At 52.5% G+C, this 20,378-nt stretch overlaps 1 protein-coding gene across 1 annotated transcript; it reads left to right on the top strand.

Annotated features, from left to right (window-relative positions):
• The first annotated feature begins 13,839 nt into the window (after positions 1 to 13,839).
• LOC100351361 (PRAME family member 20-like) lies at positions 13,840 to 20,103 on the top strand. The gene is made up of 4 exons (XM_051834359.3): positions 13,840 to 14,021; positions 17,097 to 17,404; positions 17,771 to 18,340; positions 19,139 to 20,103. The coding sequence occupies exons 2-4, from the start codon at positions 17,118 to 17,120 to the stop codon at positions 19,713 to 19,715; spliced, it is 1,434 nt and encodes a 477-aa protein (XP_051690319.2). The 5' UTR covers positions 13,840 to 14,021; positions 17,097 to 17,117; the 3' UTR covers positions 19,716 to 20,103.
• Positions 20,104 to 20,378: the final 275 nt, after the last annotated feature.

Below are 20,378 nucleotides of genomic sequence, written 5' to 3'. Positions count from 1 at the left end.
ATTTGAGTTTTTGATGTGCCATTTTAGGTCTTTTTATATTGCCTACATCTTAACATATTTCTGTACTTTTGTTTTGCTTTCTAGTCTTCACACTAAAAATATAAATGGTTTATGACCAGTGTGCACAAAACTACAGCATTCAGGACTTGCCTGCAGTCACTCTTACTGGAGAATGTTTCCTCCCTTCTAGTGTTTCTTTTTGCTTGTGTACGTCTCCCTGTTTTTATTTTGAAGAACTTCTTTCTGTCAAGTCCTCAACTTTCACCTGCCTGGGAATTTTTTTTTAATTTATTTTATTTTCTTTGAATGGTAGAGTTACACACACTCATAGAGTAAGAGAGAGAGAGGAGAGGGAAAGGGAGAAGGAGAGAAAGAGGGAGAAGGAGGGGGAGAGAGAGAGTACTTCCATCCTCTGGCTCACTCACCAAATGGCTGCAACAGCTGGGGCTGGGCCAGGCCAAAGCCAGGACCCAGGAGCTTCTTCTGGGTCTCTCTCATGGGTGCAGGGCCCAAGCACTTGGGCCATCTTCTGCTGCTTTCCCAGGCACATTAGCAGGGAGCTGGATTGGACGTAGAGCATCTGGGACTCGAACCAGCACCCATATGGGACGCTGGCACTGCAGGCGGAGGCCCAACCTTCTATGCCACAGCAAGGGCCCTGGGAATGCCTTGATCTGCTTCATTGCTAAACGAGAACTTGGCTGCCTGCAGTGGTCTCGCCTGGCAGCTTTTTCCTCTGGCCCTGGGGAGGTGTCCTCCCACTCCTTCCCTGTGAAGCTTCCTGTAGGGAAGTCTGCGGTCAGGCCCACTGGGTCACCCTCGCCTGGTTTGCTTGGTGCTCTGAGAATCTTCTGCTTATTTTTAACCTTTCGGAGCCTGATACTCATATGGCTTGGGAGACGGTTGGTTGAGCTGAATCTGATTGGTGACTTTGGTGCTTCCTTTAACTGGGTGTTTTTTCTTCTCTAGGTTTGGGGAGTTTCCTGTTAGTATCAGGTTGAATAAGCTCTGTACTCCTTTGACCTTCTCTCAACCCTCTTGAACCCCAAGAACATGGATATTTGCTCTTTTAATGCTGTTCTGAGTTCCCACCAGCTTTTTTCGTTCTCTTCTGACTGTATTTTCAAATAGCCTATCTTTGAGCTCACTGATTCTTTTGTTTGATCTATTCTGCTATTGCTGTGTTGTGGAATGCTTTTCATTTTGTTTAGTGTACTGTTCAACTCAAGAATTAGATTTAAAACAAAATTCCTTCATAGGATCGGTGTTTGGCACAGCAGTTAAGATGCCGCTTGGGGTGACCAGCATTGTGGCATAGCAGGCAAAGTCTCTGCCTGCAACACTGCCATCCCATATGGGCGCTGGCTCATGTTCCAGCCGCTCCACTTCCAATCCAGCTCTCTGCTAATGACCTGGGAAAAGCAGTGGAAGATGGCCCACGTGTTTGCACCCCTGCCACTCACATGGGAGACCTGGATGAAGCTCCTGGCTCCTGGCTTCAGCCTTCTGGGAAGTGGTGAATTGGCAGTTGGAAGATTTTGCTTTCTCTGTCTCTCCCTCTCTGTAACCCTCCCTCCCTCCTTCCCTCCCTCTCTTGTTCCCTCCCTCCTTCCCTCCTTCCCTCCTTCCCTTCCTCCCTCCCTCTTTCCTTTCTAGAGATTTACTTTTTCTTATTTATTTGAAAGACAGAGTTGCACAGAGAGGTAGAGACACAGAGAGGGTTTTTCCATCCACTGGTTCACTCCCCAGGTGGCTGCAACATCTGGAGCTGAACCAATCCAAAGCCAGGAACCAGGAGCTTCATATGGGTCTCCCACGCGGGTGCAGGGGCCCAAGGACTTGGGTCATCCTCCACTGCTTTCCCAGGCCATAGCAGAGAGCTGGATCAGAAGTGGAGCAGCTGGGCTCAACTGAACCGGCACCCATAAGGGATGCCAGCGCTGCAGGCCAGGGCTTTAACAAACCCTTGCACCATAGTGCTGGCTCCATGAATTCTGTGTTTTCTTGAAGTTTGTTGAGTTCCTTTAAGATGTATTTTCTAAGAACTCTGTCTGAGAGTTTGCACATATCCATTGCTTTCTGGTGCCTTAAGTTGCCTGTTCGAGGTGGTCATGGTACCCTGAATGTTCCTGATTTTGGTTCCCTACAATATGTGCACCTTGATGGATTAGATAGTTTTTCCAGAAGTTGTAATCTGGCTTTGTTTGTGACTGTCTTTTCCAAAATTCTCTTTTATACATTTATTTCTGAAAGGCAGAGAGACAGACCAGCAGAGACAGACTGCCTATCTGCTGTTTCACTTCCCCTGTGCCCACAACAGCTGGAGCTGGGCCAAGCTAAAGCCGGAAGCCAGGATCTCAATCTGGGTCTTCTGTGTGGGTGACAGAGGGTCAGTCACCTGGGCCATCACCTGCTGCCTCGCAGGGTGTGCATTTGCAGGAAGCTGGAAGTGGAAGTGGAGCCAGGACTTGAGGACGGAGTACAGGCATCCCAAGTGGCCAAACACCTGCCCCTTGTCCAGGAATTCTAAGCGGCTACTTGTTTTCTCTGAGCCTGTGGCCACTGCCCTTGTATCAGCAATAGTGTGGGGTCCAAGTTAGGCACTACAGGATTCTGCTCCGCACTGGGCCTCACCATAGAGGGGTCACCCCAGGCTCCTGTGTAACAACTTGAGACCAGCCTTCCTCTTCTAACCCCATGGGGACAATGACCTCTAGCATCGTGCTGCCCCGGGTTGGGGGAGGCCTGGGCTGGGAAGCCCCGTGGCCCCCACTACACTGGGTTGCATCAGGGCTCGGAGCAGAGAGTCAGGACTGAGGCCCACACTGCTGCGGCCTGCCTGCTGCCTCTGTGTGCTCATGGCCAGAGACGCTGCAGCCAACAAGGGGAAGCAGTCTGGAGCACGACTGTCTCAGGGGGGCTGCTAGCCCCTCTCTGGCGCTACGGTCGGTCCAGAGGCTCCATTCATAGGCACTGGCTTGGCACTGGGTCTTCCCAGGGTAGGCCTGGTACAGAGTTCCACGTCTGAGGCCTAAACTCATTCCTTCTTCCTCCCCCAAGCAGGAGGCCTCTTCTCTCCGTGCTGCACCGCCTGGTGATGTCAGTTCTTCCCATTCTGCCTTCTTCAGTGTGACTTTTCTTAACATTACACCAAAACCAGGTACTGTGATGTCTCACCTGGGTTCCTGGAGTCTGGTGGAACACCTGTTCAGGTTTTATTCCTCTGGGGAGGTGAGCGATGGAGGATGTTACTGCACCATTATTTTTCTCTGTCTCTCTCATATGTTTCTTACAGATGTGATTTTCTTTTTCTTTCATCAGATCTAAAAGTTAGAAACTCCCTCAATCTTTCTTAAAAGTCTTCTTTAAAAAAAAAGAGATTTATTTATTTATTGTATTTGAAAGGCAGAGTTACAGAGAGAGAAGGAGGGAGAGACACAGAGATTTTCCATCTGCTGGTTCACTCCCCCAAATGGCCTCAACAGCCAGGGCTGGGCCAGCCTGAAGCCAGGAGCCAGGAGCTCCATCCAGGTCTCCCACGTGGGTGGAAGGGGCCCAATTACTAGGGCCATTTTCTGCCACTCTCCCAGCTCTTGAACAGGGAGCTGGGTCTGAAGTAGAGTGGCAGGCTTTGAACCGGCACTCACATCGGATGCTGGCAACACAGGCAGTGGCTTAACTCGCTGTGTCACAACTCCAGTCGCTATCTTACAAGCAACTTACTCTACTTCATCTTGAAAGAGCTCTATTGAATAGGCTAATCCTCCACCTTGCAGCGCCGGCACACAGGGTTCTAGTCCCGGTCGGGGCGCCGGATTCTGTCCCGGTTGCCCCTCTTCCAGGCCAGCTCTCTGCTGTGGCCCAGGAGTGCAGTGGAGGATGGCCCAAGTCCTTGGGCCCTGCACCCCATGGAGACCAGGAGAAGCACCTGGTTCCTGGCTTCAGATCAGCGTGGTGTGCTGCCCACGGCAGCCATTGGAGGGTGAACCAACGGCAAAGGGAGACCTTTCTCTCTGTCTCTCTCTCACTGTCCACTCTGCCTGTCAAAAAAAAAAAAAAAAAATACTTGGGTGGAGCCATGGGCCCACCCCAGCCCAGGAAAAAAAAAAAAAAAAAAAGAGCTCTGTTGAAATTAGAATTCTGAGTTTCTTAGTAAATGGATATTTTGAATCCTTGGGCCTGGAATTGGGCAGGAGGCCTTGTAGGTTTTGTTTTTTCTCTCTGGTGCTCTTAGGATATCCTTGTTGACTTTGGTGCTCTATATTTCACAGAGTTTATGTAGACGTAGACTTCCTTCCTTCCTTCCTTCCTTCCTTTATTTGAAAGGCAGAGTTACAGAGAGGCAGAGAGAGGGAGAGGGAGAGGGAGAGGGAGAGGGAGAGGGAGAGGGAGAGGGAGAGGGAGAGGGAGAGGTCTTTTATCCTCTGGTTCACTCCCCAAATGGTCAAATGGCCAGAGCCAGGAGCTAGGAGCTTCTTCCGGGTCTCCCACATGGGTGCAGGGGCCCAAACACTTGGGCCATCTTCTACTGCCTTCCCAGCCATAGCAGAGAGCTGGATGGGAAGTGGAGCAGCCGGGACTTGAACCGGCCCCCACATGCGATGGTTTTAGAGCATTAGATGGTTCTATCATTCCAAGCTTCTAATTTTCCTGATTATTGTTGTTTGCTGTCCCTTGCTGTTGGTAGATTATTCTAGAATGAATGTTTCAGTTCGGGTTGTGAATTCGTCTTCATGGGGGCTTTGTTTGTGGGAATTTCTCATAGATATGTTGTTGGATCGTCTACCAAGGTCATTATCCATTTTGCTTTTTCCAAGTGTTCCAATGATATCAGTGGCATGGAGCAAATTGTAATTAACCTTTTTATTTGGAGGTTTTTCTCTACCACATAGTGAATATAAAATGAGCCCAGAACAACCAAAAAAAAAAAAAAACATGCTGGAAGATTGAATTATTGAGGGTTTTTTTTTTTTTTTTTTTTTTGTGCCCTTACTCAGAGTCATCCCTGCACGGGTCGGTGGGCTTTTGGAATGCATTCTTCCACTGGATTGCCCAGCTTTGGAGCAGTATATAAGTCTGATTTCCTGTCCTCTGCCTCCGTTGCATCTCAAGTTTTTCTTTAGTGGTTTTGTGCCAAAGACATGGGGTCTACAGGAGGTCCCTGGGAGCCTCTGGGAGCATCCAAGCACCCGGGAAAAGGTACCTGCAGAGGCCAGGTCCCGCTTAGGTCCCTCTCGGACTCGCAGTCTGAGCTCCCTGGGTTTGAGTGATTTACAACAGAGCCTGGCAGCTGAGAGTGCTGCACACATCGAACTGATGTTCTGCAGGAACTGGAGCTGGTCTGGGACTGTACACCCCCTTCCAGACCTGCTCTGAAATCGACTGGGTTCTGGAACTTGAGCGGGGTTTTGACAGGAGCTGGACAGGTTCAGTTAGAGGCCTCACAGTGCTAAATTGTAGAAGGACCAGGTGTTAGGAATTAGAAGTTTTTAAAAATCCTACATCAGAAATAACAGGAAATTTTGGGTTTAGAAATTGTGGATCCAGCCGGCGCCGCGGCTCACTAGGCTAATCCTCCGCCTTGTGGCGCCGGCACACCGGGTTCTAGTCCCGGTTGGGGCACCGGATTCTGTCCCGGTTGCCCCTCTTCCAGGCCAGCTCTCTGCTGTGGCCCGGGAGTGCAGTGGAGGATGGCCCAAGTGCTTGGGCCCTGCACCCCATGGGAGACCAGGAGAAGCCCCTGGCTCCTGGCTTTGGATCAGCGCGGTGCACTGGCTGCAGCGCGCCAGCCGTGGCGGCCATTGGAGGGTGAACCAATGGCAAAAAGGAAGACCTTTCTCTCTGTCTCTCTCTCACTGTCCACTCTGCCTGTCAAAAAAAAAAAAAAATTGTGGATCCAGGGCTGGCATTGTGGGCACTTCTGCAATGCTAGCATCCCATGTGGACATTGGTTAGTGTCTCTGCTAGTCTCTTCTGACCCAGCTCCCTGCTCATGGCCTGGGAAGAGCAGAGGAGGATGGCCTAAGTGTTTGGGCCCCTGTCACCCACGTGGGAGACCCGGATGAAGCTCCTCGTTGCTGGCTTTGGCCTGGCCCAGTCCATGCCATTGCGGCCATTTGGGGGAGTGAACCAGTGCATCTGGTCTCTCTCTTTCTCTCTCCTTCTCTCTCTGTAACTCTGACTTTCAAATAAATAAGAAATCTTTTTTTTTAAAAAAGTAGAAGACATATAACATTCTCCTCAGAGGGAGAAACAATCCAAGAGTTTTGTGACCCTCATGAATCTCAGATGCTCACTTCCCTACCAGCAAAAATTGATAACATTTGGAACCCAAATGCATACCAACCCAGAACTTTCTGAAGTGCCCAACTGTCTTAGGGCAAATGAAAAGCGCTGAGCCTATAAAATTCAAACCGATTCTTCTGAGACCCGTTTCTCCACTGCCTGTCCAAATCAGAGGCAGCCCAAGGACTCACCAGCCGTAGAGCATTTGACAGCCAAGGACCTACAATTCCTGGCATGAGTTGTTGGACCTTCATCCTGGCATTTCAAACACCTCATGGGTAAAGTTGGAGGCTTGTTCAAGACACACATGCAATAAATAAAATCACAGAGTCTCGGGGAGTTAAGAACCATGTGTGATGCCGGCGTCCCGTACCGGAGTGCGGTTCAAGTCTCGGATGCTCTGCTTCCGATCCAGCGCCCTGCTAATGCGCCTGGGAGAGCAGCAGCAGATGGTCCACGTACGTGGGCTGCTGCCACTCGCGTGGGAGACATGGATGGATTTTCAGGTTCCTGGGGAGTAAACCAGTGAATGGAAGATCTCCTTCTCTCTCTGTTTTCTGTCACTCTGTCTTTTAAATAAAGAAAAATACTATTCAAAAAAATTAACATTAGCGAAGCAGGATTTCCTGTGGCTCCAGTTCCTGTTGGCGCGATGGTGTAGAGGGTTTCATAGAGGAGAATCTGTGCGCTGCCTTCTTTATACCCCAGGTCACAAAGACAGCCTTTTCCTGGAAAACCCAGCCACACACACCTGTGCTCTGAGGGCACCAGGCTCCCCTGAAGGCCCCTTGCCTGACTCAGGTTTACTCCAGGCCAGACAACCTGACAGTTCCCTGGAGACGCCTCTCTGATGTCAGCTGTTCCGGTCCTCTGCCAGAGAAACCCGGGATAGCCTCCACTGATCTCGCAGCCCCGTTAGCGTACAGCGGCTGCAACACAGCCATGGTCCAGCGGCAGTGACCCGGACACCCTGCTCTGGCCGCAGAGGGAGCTTCCCTCTCCCCTGGAGAACAGAGAAGCCCAGGCTTCCTAGACCCGCAGGTGGGCTTCCTTGGAGCTGCAGAGTATTGCAGATCTTGGCTCCGACGGCCACCATGCGCGGCGCGCTGTGGGCAGCCGGGGCTCCACAGCCCGTCGCGCGGTCCCGCACTGAGCGCCCCGTGGAGTGGCTGGAGCATGCATGGCCCGGCCTGGGGCGCGGGCCCGGCGGCGGAGGCGAGCACTGTGTCGGGCGCCCGCGGCCGGGTCCCCGGGGCGTGCGGGGGCTGCGGGCACCTGCTCTCGGGAGGTCTCCTGGGCGCAGAGGACGCGAGGCGCGGCGGGAGGAAGCTGTGCTCTGTCCGCCCCCTGCCCGCCCTGGGAAGCAGCTGGCGCCGGGCGCGGGGACCACACACGCGTGACGGACACACGCAACTCCATGGCGCGGCCTCCTACGTGGACCCTGCAGGGAAGCGCGCGGTTCCCGAGCCTCCCGCAGGCAAAGCAGCGCCCAGGCCGGCGCTGGCCCCATCCCCGCCCGTCCGTGCCAGGGCCAGTGCTGCGGCCAGCGGGTGGTATCCATGGCCTGGGCACCCGCATCCCATAGGAAGTGGGTTCCAGTCTTGGCTGCTCCACTTCGATCCAGCTCCATGCTGTGGCCTGGGAAAGCGGTGGGAGATGGCCCAAGTGCTTGGACCCTGCACACACGCGAGGGACCGAGATAACCCAGAAACTCCTGGCTGCTGGCTTTGGCTTTGTCCAGGTCCGGCCATGGCCATTGCAGCCATCTGGGGAGTGAACCAGCGGATGGAAGATCTCTCTCTCTCTCTCTCTGTAACTCTGCCTTTCAAATAAATAAACCTTAAAAAAAAAAAAAAGCAAACAAAAACAGTTTAGAAAATGTACAATCCAGTTTGAGTTTCACGGGTTCACGGGTTTAATTTTTTTTTTTTTTTTGGTGTGTGCACCATGTGGGAGACCTGGAAGGGGCTCCTGGCTCCTGGCTTCGGATCAGCTCAGCTCTGGCCGTTGCGGTCATTTGGGGAGTGAACCAGAGAATGGAAGACACCTCTCTTTCTCTCTCTCTGTAACTCTGTCTTTCAGATAAATAAAATAATTCTTAAAAAAAAAAGAGAATTTAGCTTTTTTATTACCTTGAGTGGATAGTTAGATCAGCCACATTCATAAAATCTAGCTGTGCAGACCCCCCTAAGAAACCTGTTTTAATGCACAAATAAAGGTTTTTTTTTTTTTTAATTAATTCACAGGCTTTATTGGGGACAAATAAAGGGTTTTGCATATAAGCTCGTGATCTAAAAACACTTCATTTCCTAATGTTTCCTTCAAGGCAGTTTAAAAATATGCATCCTAAACATTAATCTCACAGTGATGCTTTTTTAAAAAGTTTCATCTTGGCCGGCGCCGCGGCTCACTAGGCTAATCCTCCGCCTAGCGGCGCCGGCACACCGGGTTCTAGTCCCAGTCGGGGCGCCGGATTCTGTCCCGGTTGCCCCTCTTCCAGGCCAGCCCTCTGCTGTGGCCAGGGAGTGCAGTGGAGGATGGCCCAGGTGCTTGGACCCTGCACCCCATGGGAGACCAGGAAAAGCACCTGGCTCCTGGCTCCTGCCATCGGATCAGCGCAGTGCGCCGGCCGCAGCGCGCCGGCCGCGGCGGCCATTGGAGGGTGAACCAACGGCAAAGGAAGACCTTTCTCTCTGTCTCTCTCTCTCACTGTCCACTCTGCCTGTCAAAAAAAAAAAAAGTTTCATCTTGTGGTCAGTGCTGTGACGCAGCGGGTTAAAGCCCTGGCCTGAAGCGCTGGTATCCCATATGGGCACCAGTTCTAGTCCCGGCTGCTCCTCCTCCAGTCCAGCTCTCTGCCATGGCCTGGGAAAGCAGTAGAAGATGGCCCAAGTCCTTGGGCCCCTGCACCCATGTGGGAGACCCGGAAGAAGCACCTGGCTCCTGGCTTCAGGTCAGCTCAGCTCTGGCCGTTGCACCCATTCGGGGAGTGATGCAGTGGCTGGAAGTCTTCTCTCTCATCTCTCCCTGCCTCTGCCTCTCCGTAACTCTGCCTTTCAAATAAATAATATAAATCTTTAAAAAAATTGGCCTAGGAAAATAATTGCCTGTTACCAAGATAATTTCCTGTGCCTCCTGTAGTTTGTGTCAAGGTCTGATTGCTTGTGAAAACAATCATCTAAAAGATGGAAGGTTCCCCTTCCACTCTAACATTCCGTATCAGCTTTAAATCTCTTAGTTACCACTCCAGCGAGTGAATGAGCTTTGTTTCATAATGATCTCTGATCCCATTTTAATTAAGCACTTTAAACCTTTTGACATTTTTGGCAGCTTTCCCAAAATCGAATTCTAAATTAGTGTCTTTGACCTTGAGCTAACTTTGGGCTGTTCCAGAGGGCCCCAGAACTTCTCAAAGGGTCTATCAAAGACTGTTAAACTAATTATTCTTCTTTGATATGATGGGAAGCACTGTCAAGTAATAAGTGATATTTCATTTTCTTTTAGTTATACGGGTGTATAAGTGTTATTAATATGTGCTTCAGAGCCGACGCTGTGGTGCAGTGGGTAAAGACACTGCTTGTGTCGCCGGTTCGAGACCCGGATGCTCCACTTCCGATCCAGCTCCCTGCTAATGGCCTGGGGAAAGCAGTGGAGGATGGCCCAAGTGTTTGGGCCCCTGCACCTATGTGGGAGACCTGGGTGAAACTCCTGGCTCCTGGCTTTGGTCTGGCCCAGCCCTGGCTGTTCCAGCCATCTGGGTAGTGAACCAGTGGATGGAGGATCTCTGGATCTCTTTCCATTGTCTCTCCCCCTCTCTCTGTAACTCTGACCTCCAAATAAATAAATATTTTAAAAAATAAATGCTTCAATATATTAACAGATGTCTATTATGTTATCAGTCATAATTCTGGTTGTTATGCGTCCTTACTCAAGGAGGTGGCCTCCCTGTTGAACCGCAGTCCTATACAATGTGTTATCCCTCTTGGCAATTATTTGGCTCCCCCTGATCTACGTAAGAAAAATTATTGAAAACCACTGAGAGATAGAGCTATGTAAAAGTGACTACTGTGTATATCATAATATAACGGACTAACCACGGGTTTAATTCTACCATATACTGAAACTCCACTCTCTGCTCCTGTTGGGTATATTTACTTTTGTAGGCGGGATGCCCCAGTAGGGATGCTTGGACACAGGGCTAGCAGGAGGTCAGTGAGGGCCAGGATATTTGCTAGCTTTGGGGTCATTGTTGGATTGGCAGCCTCTTGCTACATCAAAGAGTCAAATGCGAGTTGCCTGGTGAGATACAGGACTCGGATTTGCTTCCTTTGTGCAGGGCCTTGTGCCGTGTATGATGTGACTATGGTGAATGAAGCAATGAGAAGAGATCTGTTATGCTGGGAAGGATCACAGGCTCCATTGCAAAAGCTTTTATCGCTCAGTGACACTCAGCAAGGTCTCTTGCCAGGAAGGCCATGGATAACGGACCTGCCCTGGACTGCTGGCCAAACACGGTGGGCTCTGTGCTGTTGCTCAGACCACGTGCTCCCTTGGGCGCATTCCTCTGGGGAAGTAGAGACCCAGATAGGCAAAATGAGGAAACAGGCCACCTGTTTCCCCAAGTCTCACCTAGATCCTGGAGTCATTTGATTCATTCAGTCGGGTGCCTTAAGCTTAGCTTCATGGTCCAACACGGCCAGGCAACCCAGGGTTGTTACATTCCTACGAATTTCACTTTGTGCTTTCCTGTTTGAATGTAGTGCCTGTCACACGTGCCACCTGTTGCAGGTTACCTGCTAACCTTTCTGCAGAAGTCCACCCCCTAACTGCAGTGGCCCAACACTGCGCGATACTCAGTGACCGTGCAATCCCGTCCAGATGCCACCACGCCTTGCACCAAAACTCTGCCTGCCCCGCCTTGGACTGACACGCCCTTCTTCCTGGGCTGGTAGACTTCCTCATTCGGAAGCTCGGCCTCCATGGCTGTGCAGGACTATCCCATATGACAGTTTTCAGTGGAAGTCGTTGTTGGAGAACAGCTCTCTGTGTTGTTACCGAGGTTGGCAATGACATTCACCTGCTCCTTCGTCCCATGGCCATGCCCGTCACGTTAGCCAGAGCAAAGCTGTGCCTGTGGGTCACACTTTTTTTTTTTTTTAAGATTTTTATTTCTTTATTTAAGAGGTAGAGTTACAGACAGTGAGAGGGAGAGACAGAGAGAGAGGTCTTCTATCCTCTGGTTCACTCCCCAGATGGCTGCAATGGCTGGAGCAGTGCCGATCTGAAGCCAGGAGCTGGGAGCATCTTCTGGGTCTCCCACGTGGGTGCAGGGGCCCAAGCACTTGGGCCATCTTCTATGCTTTCCCAGGCCACAGCAGAGAGCTGGATTGGAAGAGGAGCTGCTGGGACTAGAACCGGCGCCCATATGGGATGCCAGCACTGCGGGTGGAGGATTAACCTACTGTGCCACGGCGCCAGCCCTCCGTGGGTCATGCTTTTTTAAGTTTGGTTGTTGGAAAGGCAGAGAGAAAGCGGTCTTTCATCTGCTGCTTCATCTCCACATGTGGGAAACCAGGATGGAGTTCTTGGCCCTGACTTCAGCCTGGCCCAGTCCTGGTTGCCCTGTGAGAGATAAGCAAGGAGGTCGGTACTCCCTCTTCCTACACAGCCTGTGGAGCTGAAGGTGGCTCCTTAAGGTGCAGCAGAGGTTTCCTGCCCAAGGTTGAGGCTCACGTCCAGGGCCTGGGACCTGGGAGCCAGCTGCAGGGCTTTGTCTCTGCTGGCACAGGCCTCTGGGGTCCCCCTGAGCCCCACAAGCGTTTCCCCTTCCATCATCCTCTCAGGCAGCTGTGAGAAAAAAGCTGAAACCTGCAACCAAAATCAGACTTGCAGAGCAGCCAGCTCGGGCAACTGACAGGCGCTGCTGGGTGTAAATCTTCAGTTTGCTGAATAAACTTGCTTTTTTTTTTTTTCCTTTTTCAGCCAGACTGAGTATTTTAGTTAACAGAATTAAAATTAAAAATAGCGACCAGATGTGAAGAAATTGCTGAGCATACAAAAATAACAAAACCATGAAAACTGAAGGGACTTCAAAAAGCTGGTGAGGAGTGGCGTAAATAAAAAACAACAAGTTCATTCTGGTATAAAAATCCTGTTGAAATCCATGTATACCCAGGGTCTTCAAAAAGTTCATGGAAAATTGGTATTACGAAAACTTCCAGCGTGGATTTTTGTACCAAAATAAACCTATCTTTTAGTGCATTTCTGAAGCACACTCAGAGCCTGCATACGGAGCGACGGGGACCAGAGGGGAGACGGGGCTTGGGTCACTGCCGGGAAACTCTGCAGCCGGGCAGAACAGAACCTCCAGGAGCCAACACGGAGGCCCAGACGCACTGGCTTCCCCGGTATTGGAGCGCCCATTTGAGTCCCGGCTGCTCCGCTTCCAATCCAGCTCCCTGCTAATGCGCCTGGGGAAGCAGCAGAGGATGGCCCAAGTGCCTGGGCCCCTGCCATCCAGGTAGGAGACCTGGATGGAGTCCCGGCTTCAGCCTGACCCAGACCTGGCTGTTGTTGCCGTTTGGAGAACGAACCAGCTGATGGAAGAGCTCTCTTTGTTTTCCTCTTTCTCTCCGATGCTCCACCTTTTAAATAAATAAACAAATCTGAACAAAAAGCCTTGTGTAACCATAAACAACCAGCTAATATATCTTTATGTGATAAAGAACTTCCCAACAAGGTAACCGAACAATGTAATTTTATGACAGGAACTAACCAAATAGCTCATTTTGCTTCCTATTTTCTCTGTACATACTTGGCTCTGAAGATTGTCTTCAAACACCGCGTCACATCCAGTCTGATTTTCTCCAACTCATGACTTGCCTTACGTTCAAATTCTAGATTTCTCTCTTGCCAGCCGAAGGGCCTTAAGGAGCAGAGGGCTGTGGAGGCTGACTTGTGTGACGTCTCTCTCCAGCATCACCCTCCAGCCTCAGGGGCTTTCTGGCTGTCAGGGCTGCTCTCCGCCCCTGCCTCGGGTCACAGCCCCTGAGCTGACCCCCTCTGCAGCCCCTGCTCCCTGGGGTGGGGGTGGGGGTAAGGGTGGCATCAGCAGCCCCTCTCCCTCCCTTGCCTGGAGGCCGGGATTGGGGTTGAGTCTCTGTTATCTCCTTTGCACTCTCTCCCCTTTCGCTTTCTAAACCGATTTGTCCAGATAAAGGCCTTCCAATGCTCCATGCCCACCACCCAGAAAACCCACACGTGTTTATTTTAGCCTTGTCCGGGGCCATTCCAGGGCCCTGCTGCAGACACCACCAAGATCTATCATCTCAGGTTCTGTGATTTTATTTCAACCTCAGCCTCAGTAGAACCTGCTCAGAGCTTGTGGGCTGGATCACCCCGCCCCTAATTCTTCCCGGTTCTTGTCTGAACAACTGACACAGTCAACCCAGAGAAAGCAGAGACCCAATCGGATCCACTGGGCGGGGGCCAGGAGGCTAATCAGAGTCACTTCTGATTGGCTGTTGGCGATGGGAGGGAGCAAATGTGATTACAGAAACCAATAAAAGCCCCTGGGGAGGGAAAGGCCAGACCCACAGCCTTGGATCCCAGAGCGGCCGCCTGCTCCCTCCAGAGCGCCGGTGCTCTGCCGGCCTTCCCAGAGCCAGAGTCTCCGGCCTCCACGAGGAACCACACCAGGCCTCCCCTCAGTCTCCGGGGCAAGACAGCACCAGACGGTATGCAGAATCCTCCATCTTCTTCCTTTTCAAAGAGTTTTAAACTTGTGTTTGACTTTAAATTTTCTTGAAAATCCTCAAGAATCCTACTTATTTTCGCGTGTGGCAGAAATTTGGGGCCTAGGGATATTGAGAGTAGGACGTCCTATGGCATAGACAAGTTGCAATCATGTGATAGATTTTACTTTAAATTAAAAAAAAAAATGCTTGTTCATTCATCTGAAAGGCAGAGTGACGAGAGGGAGAGACAAAGAAGCAGATCTTCCTTCCATCTGCTGGTTCACTTCCCAAATGGCACAACAACTGGGGCTGGGCCAGGCTGAAGCCAGGAGCCGGAAACTGCCCCAGGCTCCCACATGGGTGGCAGGGGCCAAAGCACTTGTGCCATCTACCGCTGCTCTCCCAGGCTCACTAGCAGGGAGCTTGATGGGAGGCTGGGATGCCGGCGTTGTAGGCGGCGGCCTGACCGGCTTCATCACAATGCCAGCCCCTCCTTTTAATTTTTAGACGTCAGTTTTGGCTCACTTGTGGTAAGTGGGCCCATGGACGGGGCGCAGTGTGCGATGATTCAATGGTGCACAGACCAGAGCAGGGTCGTTCGCATTTTTCTCCATTTATCTCTGCGTGTGGAGCCCTTGAGCTCTCTGGTTCTTAAACACAGGGTCGTTTGTCCTGAGCTAGAGGCGCCCCCACTGTGCTGTGGGACACCCCGACTTGCTCCGCTCTCTGCTCCCTCCCACTCACCCCTCCCAGCCTCTGGTAATGGCTACAGTCAGAAGGACTTTTTTAAAGCTTCCACATACTAGAGAGAACATAGATTTTCTTTCTGTGTCTGGCTTATGTTACTTCCTAATGTCCTCCAGTTCTATCCATTTTGTTCCAAACAACAAGATTTCACTTATTTTTTTTTTAAAGGCTGATTTATTTATTTGAAAAGCAGAGTTAGAGAGAGCACGAGATCTTCCATCCTCTGGTTCACTCCCCAGCTGGTTCTCATGACCAGGCTGAAGCCGGGAGCTTCATCCGGGTCTCACGTGGGTGCAGGGGCCCAAACACTTGGGCTGCTTTCCCAGTCGCCTTAGCAGGGCGCTGGATCGGAAGTGGAGCAGCCTGGATTTGAACCGGCGCCTGCATGGGGTGCCGGCACTGCAGGCGGTGGCTCTATGGCGCTGCAGTTACTTATCCATTCATCTGTTGATAGTTATGCGCATGTCTGGAGTTCACTGCCAGCCCCCACCGAGCCTGTCTTCATGGAGTCTCCAGTGGAAGATTAACTCCTTTTCTTTTCAGAGATTTAAACGTTAAGACTATAGCTTTCTCCCGAAATTCTCAGGGATTCTTTCTCATATCTTGGCCTGGTAATTAATTATTTCATTTTTGAAGCAGCGAGTTCCCACCTACTAGATTACTCCCCCTGATGCCAGCAGCAGCTGAGCCAGAATCAGAAGCCAGGGTCTTCATCTGGGGCTTCAGTATGGGGGCAGACACCCAACTACACGAGTTGCACATTAGCCGGACTAGAGCCCTCAAACTCCACATGTGGTGTGGGTGTCTCAAGTGAGGTCTTTACTGCTATGCCAATTTTCTACCCATGGTTAACTTGCATTTCTTTCCAAGAAATGTCAGTTCCCATCATTTGCCCATTGAAAATTTTTAGCACAGATTTTATAATTTGAAAGACAGGAGTGAAGCGGGTGGGGGAGATCTCCTATTTGCTGGTCCACTCCCCAAATGCGCACAACAGCCAGGGCCACACAAGAGAGAAACCAGGAGCCAGGAATTCCGTCTGAGTCTCCCCTGGGCTTGGCAGGAACCCAGGTATTTGGCTCATTATCTGTAGCTTCCCAGGCACAGAGACAGGAAGTTGTCGGAGAACAGGAGGTGGAGGCACCCTGATGGGATAAGGGTGGCCCACGTGGAAGCTTAATGGGCTGTGCGGCAACACCTGGTCCCGCTCATTTTTAAATTGAGTTATCCGATTCTATGGCTGTCAGCTTCAGGTCATTGTATGTGGCGGGTATGAATCCTACGTCAGATGAATGGTTGGTAGATATTATCAGCTGTTTCGTCCCCAAATGGCCACAGCAGTCCTGGCTGGTCAGGCCAAAGCCAGGAGCCTGGAATCCCATCTGGGTCTCCCACGTGGGTGGCAGGGGCCCAGGTACTTCTGTCTTTGCTTTCCCAGGCACTTTAGCAGGGAGCTGGATGGGAAGTGGGGCAGCCAGACTTGAACAGCTACCTGTCTGGTGTGCTGGCGTCCCAGCCTGCTGTGCCACGATGGTGCCCACCACGGGTATTTTCTGAATTCTGTTTCTGAAGAGTAATTTCCTTTGAAAGTGTCCTGTTAACTTGTTCATAATTCTTGCAGCCCAATGTTGATATTTGCTTGATAATAGCACTAATTGTATGTTATTAAAACATTTTAGCTTTCAAGTTTGAAAATGATTTAAATTTCCCAGATAACTGTTGGAACTGATGGTGCAGCAGGTTAAGCCACAGCTTGGGATGTCCATGTCCTACCTCTGCTTCCAATTCAGGCTCCCGCTGACACACCTGGGGGCCAGCAGATGATGGCTATGACCCGCTTGGCCAGGGTGGAGCTCCTGGCTCCTGGCTTTGGCCTGGCTCAACGCCAGCTGTCATGGGCATTTGGGGAGTGAACCAGTCTCTTCCTGTCCATCACTCTCACTTTCAAATGAACAGATTAAAACTTTGATCTGAGTCTACTGACCCATGACACGACCATTTCCATTGCTTTAGGGCCTTGAATGATGGTCAGGTGAGGGGATTTGCAGTCAAGTTCCCTGGGCCTCACTCTCAGTGGACCCAGAATTCAGTGGCACAGTGCTTGGGATGGATGGGCCATCGCTCCCCTGATCCCCACTTCAGTGCTTGTGAGATACACCCAGTGTCCAATGGGCTGGCGTGTGACTTGTGGCCAAGAGGCGCAGAGGAGACCTGGGCAGGGGGTGCTCAGGAGTCCCTGGCAGCCCATAGTGCCACCCGTGGGGCCCCAGCAGGCTGGGGTTGCCTGAGCGGCTCCTGACCGGGTGCCTCTTCCCGAACGCTTCCCAGGGTTGTTCTCAGCGAGACAGGATGAGCACCGAGTCGCTGCCCACGCTCGTGGATCTGGCGCGGAAGAGCCTGCTACAGAAGGAGAGCCTGGCCATCCCGGCCCTGGAGCAGCTGCCCCCCCAGATGTTCCCGCCTCTCTTCGAGGACGCCTTCACCGCGAGACTCAAGGACACGCTGAAGGCCTTGGTGCGGATCTGGCCCTTCGACACCCTTCCACTGGGGGCCCTGATGAAGGAGCCACAGCTGGATATCCTGAAGGCCGTGCTGGACGGGCTGGACATGAGACCCACACGGAGGTCTGGCTGCAGGTGAGAGTGACCCCGGAGTCCAGGGAAGAGACAGCTGGGGCCAGGGACAGGCTGCAGAGTGGCCCAGGAGCTTCCGGATACCAAGGAGGCAGCAAGAGAGGCCTTGCCCCTGAGCTTCCTCCTAGGGCAGCTTAGGTTGGTCGCAGCGAATGAGAGCAGAGGGAACGCACACCTGGCTCTTCCCAGAAGTACTTCCAAGTACTAGAGAGCGGGGACCAGGCAGGAGCCCACGGGAAACGGGGAGGAAGGAAAAGCAGACCTAACAAGAGACGGGAGGGCGGGGCAGCTGCTGTGCGGGGTGTGGGGTGCCCGGCTCGGAAGTTCGCTCTGCCCAGACCTGAGCCCTCCCTGTATTTTCCACCGTAGGAGGTGCAAACTGCGGACGCTGGATTTAAGGAGCATTCATGGGGCCTTCTGGAGCGCCTGTGTCCATGCCTGCCCTCCAGGCCTTGTGGGTAGGATGCAGCCGGTGCAGCACAGCCCAAGGATGTGCGCCAGGTCGGCTGTGAAGGTGATGGCAAACCTCTGCCTCAGCGATATAATGCCCAATGAGTTCCTGGCGTACCTGTTCCAGTGGGTGAAGAAGAATCCGCGCACGGTGCACCTGTGCTGTCGCAAGCTGAAGATTTCGGCGACCTTCCTCTACAGCATCCGCAAACTCCTAGACCTTCTGGAGCTGGGCTGCATCCAGGAAGTGAATGTGCGCTCCACCTGGCATCTCTCCACCCTGGCCAAGTTCGCTTTTTACCTGGGCCGGATGAGCAACCTGCAGAAGCTGTGTCTGTCCCACATCTGCGTATCCACCGACAGCTCCCCCGAGGAGCAGGAGGAGCACATCTCCCATTTCACCTCGCAGTTCCTCAGGCTGAATCGGCTTCGCAGGCTCCACATGAGAGGTGTCAGCTTCCTGCAGGACCACCTGGACCGGGTGCTCAGGTGAGGATGCAGGGCGGGCCCTCTCCGCAGACCACAGGAAAGCCTTGGCCCCAGCAGAGTGAGTGAGCATCCACTGAGTGCCAGCCACCAGTCGTGGACCCAGGCCACACAGTAGAATGTCAGTGCCTGATACATGGTCTCCCAGGAGCACTGAGTGTAAGGGGTATGTCCTAGGAAGGGAGCCAGCTCCTGGGGGTGTCTGGGAGTTCTCCTAGGACGCCCGAGATGCTGGAAGGTAGGTAAGTGTGAGGTGGGGACTGAAAAGGGGAAGCAGCATCATATTTGCACACCTCAAAGTGTAAGCTGTGCACCTGTTCCCTGTGTAGCAGGGAGGGGCCTATGGCTAGGGCCCTGAGCTCCAGGTAGGGGTCAGTATCATGGGAGAGGTGTCTGATTCAGGGCTGGAGAGCCGATAGCTGTGAAACGTGGTAGATGCTTTGCTGACCCAGGGGTGTGGGCGAGCCGTCCGGGGCTGGCAGCCATATTGCTACTGCTGGATCTTGCCGGGGTTTGACTCGTATTCGCGTCTCCCCCTGGCCGGGTCTGGCCCAGTCGCGTGAGACTCTGCTCCTTCTCCACAGTCGACAAAAGGGAGCTGTGGAGGCTTCCCTGAGCTTGACCCAGGCACACAAATGACCTTTAAGACTCAGCTTAAAGGGGGCTGACCTGCAGGACCAGCATTCTGGGTGTTGTTGGCCTGCCTGGATGTCAGAGCGGTCTTGGGCTTTGGGGCCGGGACCAGCGAGCTGTCTCCCACCCTGACGTCATCCCCCAGGACTAACACTTATCTGTCCTCAGGTGCCTGAGCGCCCCCTTGGAGGCTCTGTCCATAACCAACTGCGTCCTCTCAGAAGCGGATCTCGTGCACTTGTCCCAGTGCCCGAACACCGATGAGCTGAAACACCTGTACCTGAGCTGCGTCCCGCTGACCGGCCTCCGTCTCGAGCCCCTCCGAGTGCTGCTGGAGACCGTGGCGTCCACCCTCAGGACCCTGGACTTCCTGGACTGTGAGATCACCGACTCCCAGCTCGATGCCCTCCTGCCTGCCCTGAGCCGCTGCTCCCAGCTCACCACTTGCTGTTTCTATGGGAACAAATTCTCCATGGAGACAATGCAGGGCCTGATGCGGCACACTGGCAACCTGAACAAGCTGAGGTTGGAGCTTTACCCCGCTCCCCTGGAGAGCTATAACGCCCAGGGTGTGATCCAGCGGGCAAGGTTCTTCGAGCTTTGCCGGGACCTGCTGGGGATCCTGAAAGAAATTCGGGAGCCACAGGGGGTCATGTTCAGTACCCGCCCCTGCCGGAACTGTGACAAACGTGTATTGTACAGCATGGATATGCCCTATCAGTGCCAATGCCCTGAGCCTGCGTAATTGGAGACATAAATTAAAAGCTTCAGGGCACTTGCAAGTGGGAACTTGCCTAAAGAGAGCACACTCCAGGTTCAGTGTGAGGGGGAAGGGGCGGGCACGAAGCAGGAGGTCCGGCAGCCTGGGGGCTGGGCGGCGGCTGTGTGAACTTGGGACTGCAAGGGGCCCTTCGGACATGGGTGTCAGGACCGACTTCTGGAGCGGGGTTCAGGCTGCCGGACACGGGTGTTGGCTGTGCCTGGGCAGTCCTCAGGAAAGCCAGAGAGCGATCATCTGACCAGAGCTGTGTTTTTTTTTTTCTTTCAATGTAAAGTAGGTTAACTTTGTTTTCTATGTTTGGTTCTCGAAATTACATTTTTCCTTAATATCAGATAATAAACAATAAAGCAAACCTGAATGTGTAACGTCTGGTAACCTCCAGGATGGGTTGGCCTGGATTTCCTGATGAAACCCCCCGACAGAAGGTGGCTGTGAGCTTTGGCCCTGGAAGTCTCGGCATCCAGTCGCGACGATGCCATTTCTGTCCCTTCCGGGCGTCTGTCACCTGTTCCCGTGGTGGCTCCTCAGGGTTAGTGCCCAGGAGGGCTTGTACGGAGGATGTTCAAGCTCTGGGGGACCACAGGTTTCTCCAAGGGAACCAGGGCAAATGCAAGGTTTGTAGGGACA

This window comes from Oryctolagus cuniculus, chromosome 7 (genome assembly GCF_051225735.1).
Source record: "Oryctolagus cuniculus isolate XC-2025 breed Fujian yellow rabbit chromosome 7, ASM5122573v1, whole genome shotgun sequence".
In the NCBI taxonomy this organism is placed as follows: domain Eukaryota; kingdom Metazoa; phylum Chordata; class Mammalia; order Lagomorpha; family Leporidae; genus Oryctolagus; species Oryctolagus cuniculus.
This window is presented reverse-complemented; position numbering and strand designations above follow the sequence as displayed.

What these genes read in the sequence shown, in the direction of transcription:
- LOC100351361 (XM_051834359.3), top strand. Translation starts at nt 17,118, where the DNA reads ATGAGCACCGAGTCGCTGCCCACGCTCGTGGATCTGGCGCGGAAGAGC. An exon ending in ACACGGAGGTCTGGCTGCAG is followed by an intron (nt 17,405 to 17,770) that starts GTGAGAGTGACC and finishes TTTCCACCGTAG; the next exon opens with GAGGTGCAAACTGCGGACGC. An exon ending in CACCTGGACCGGGTGCTCAG is followed by an intron (nt 18,341 to 19,138) that starts GTGAGGATGCAG and finishes ATCTGTCCTCAG; the next exon opens with GTGCCTGAGCGCCCCCTTGG.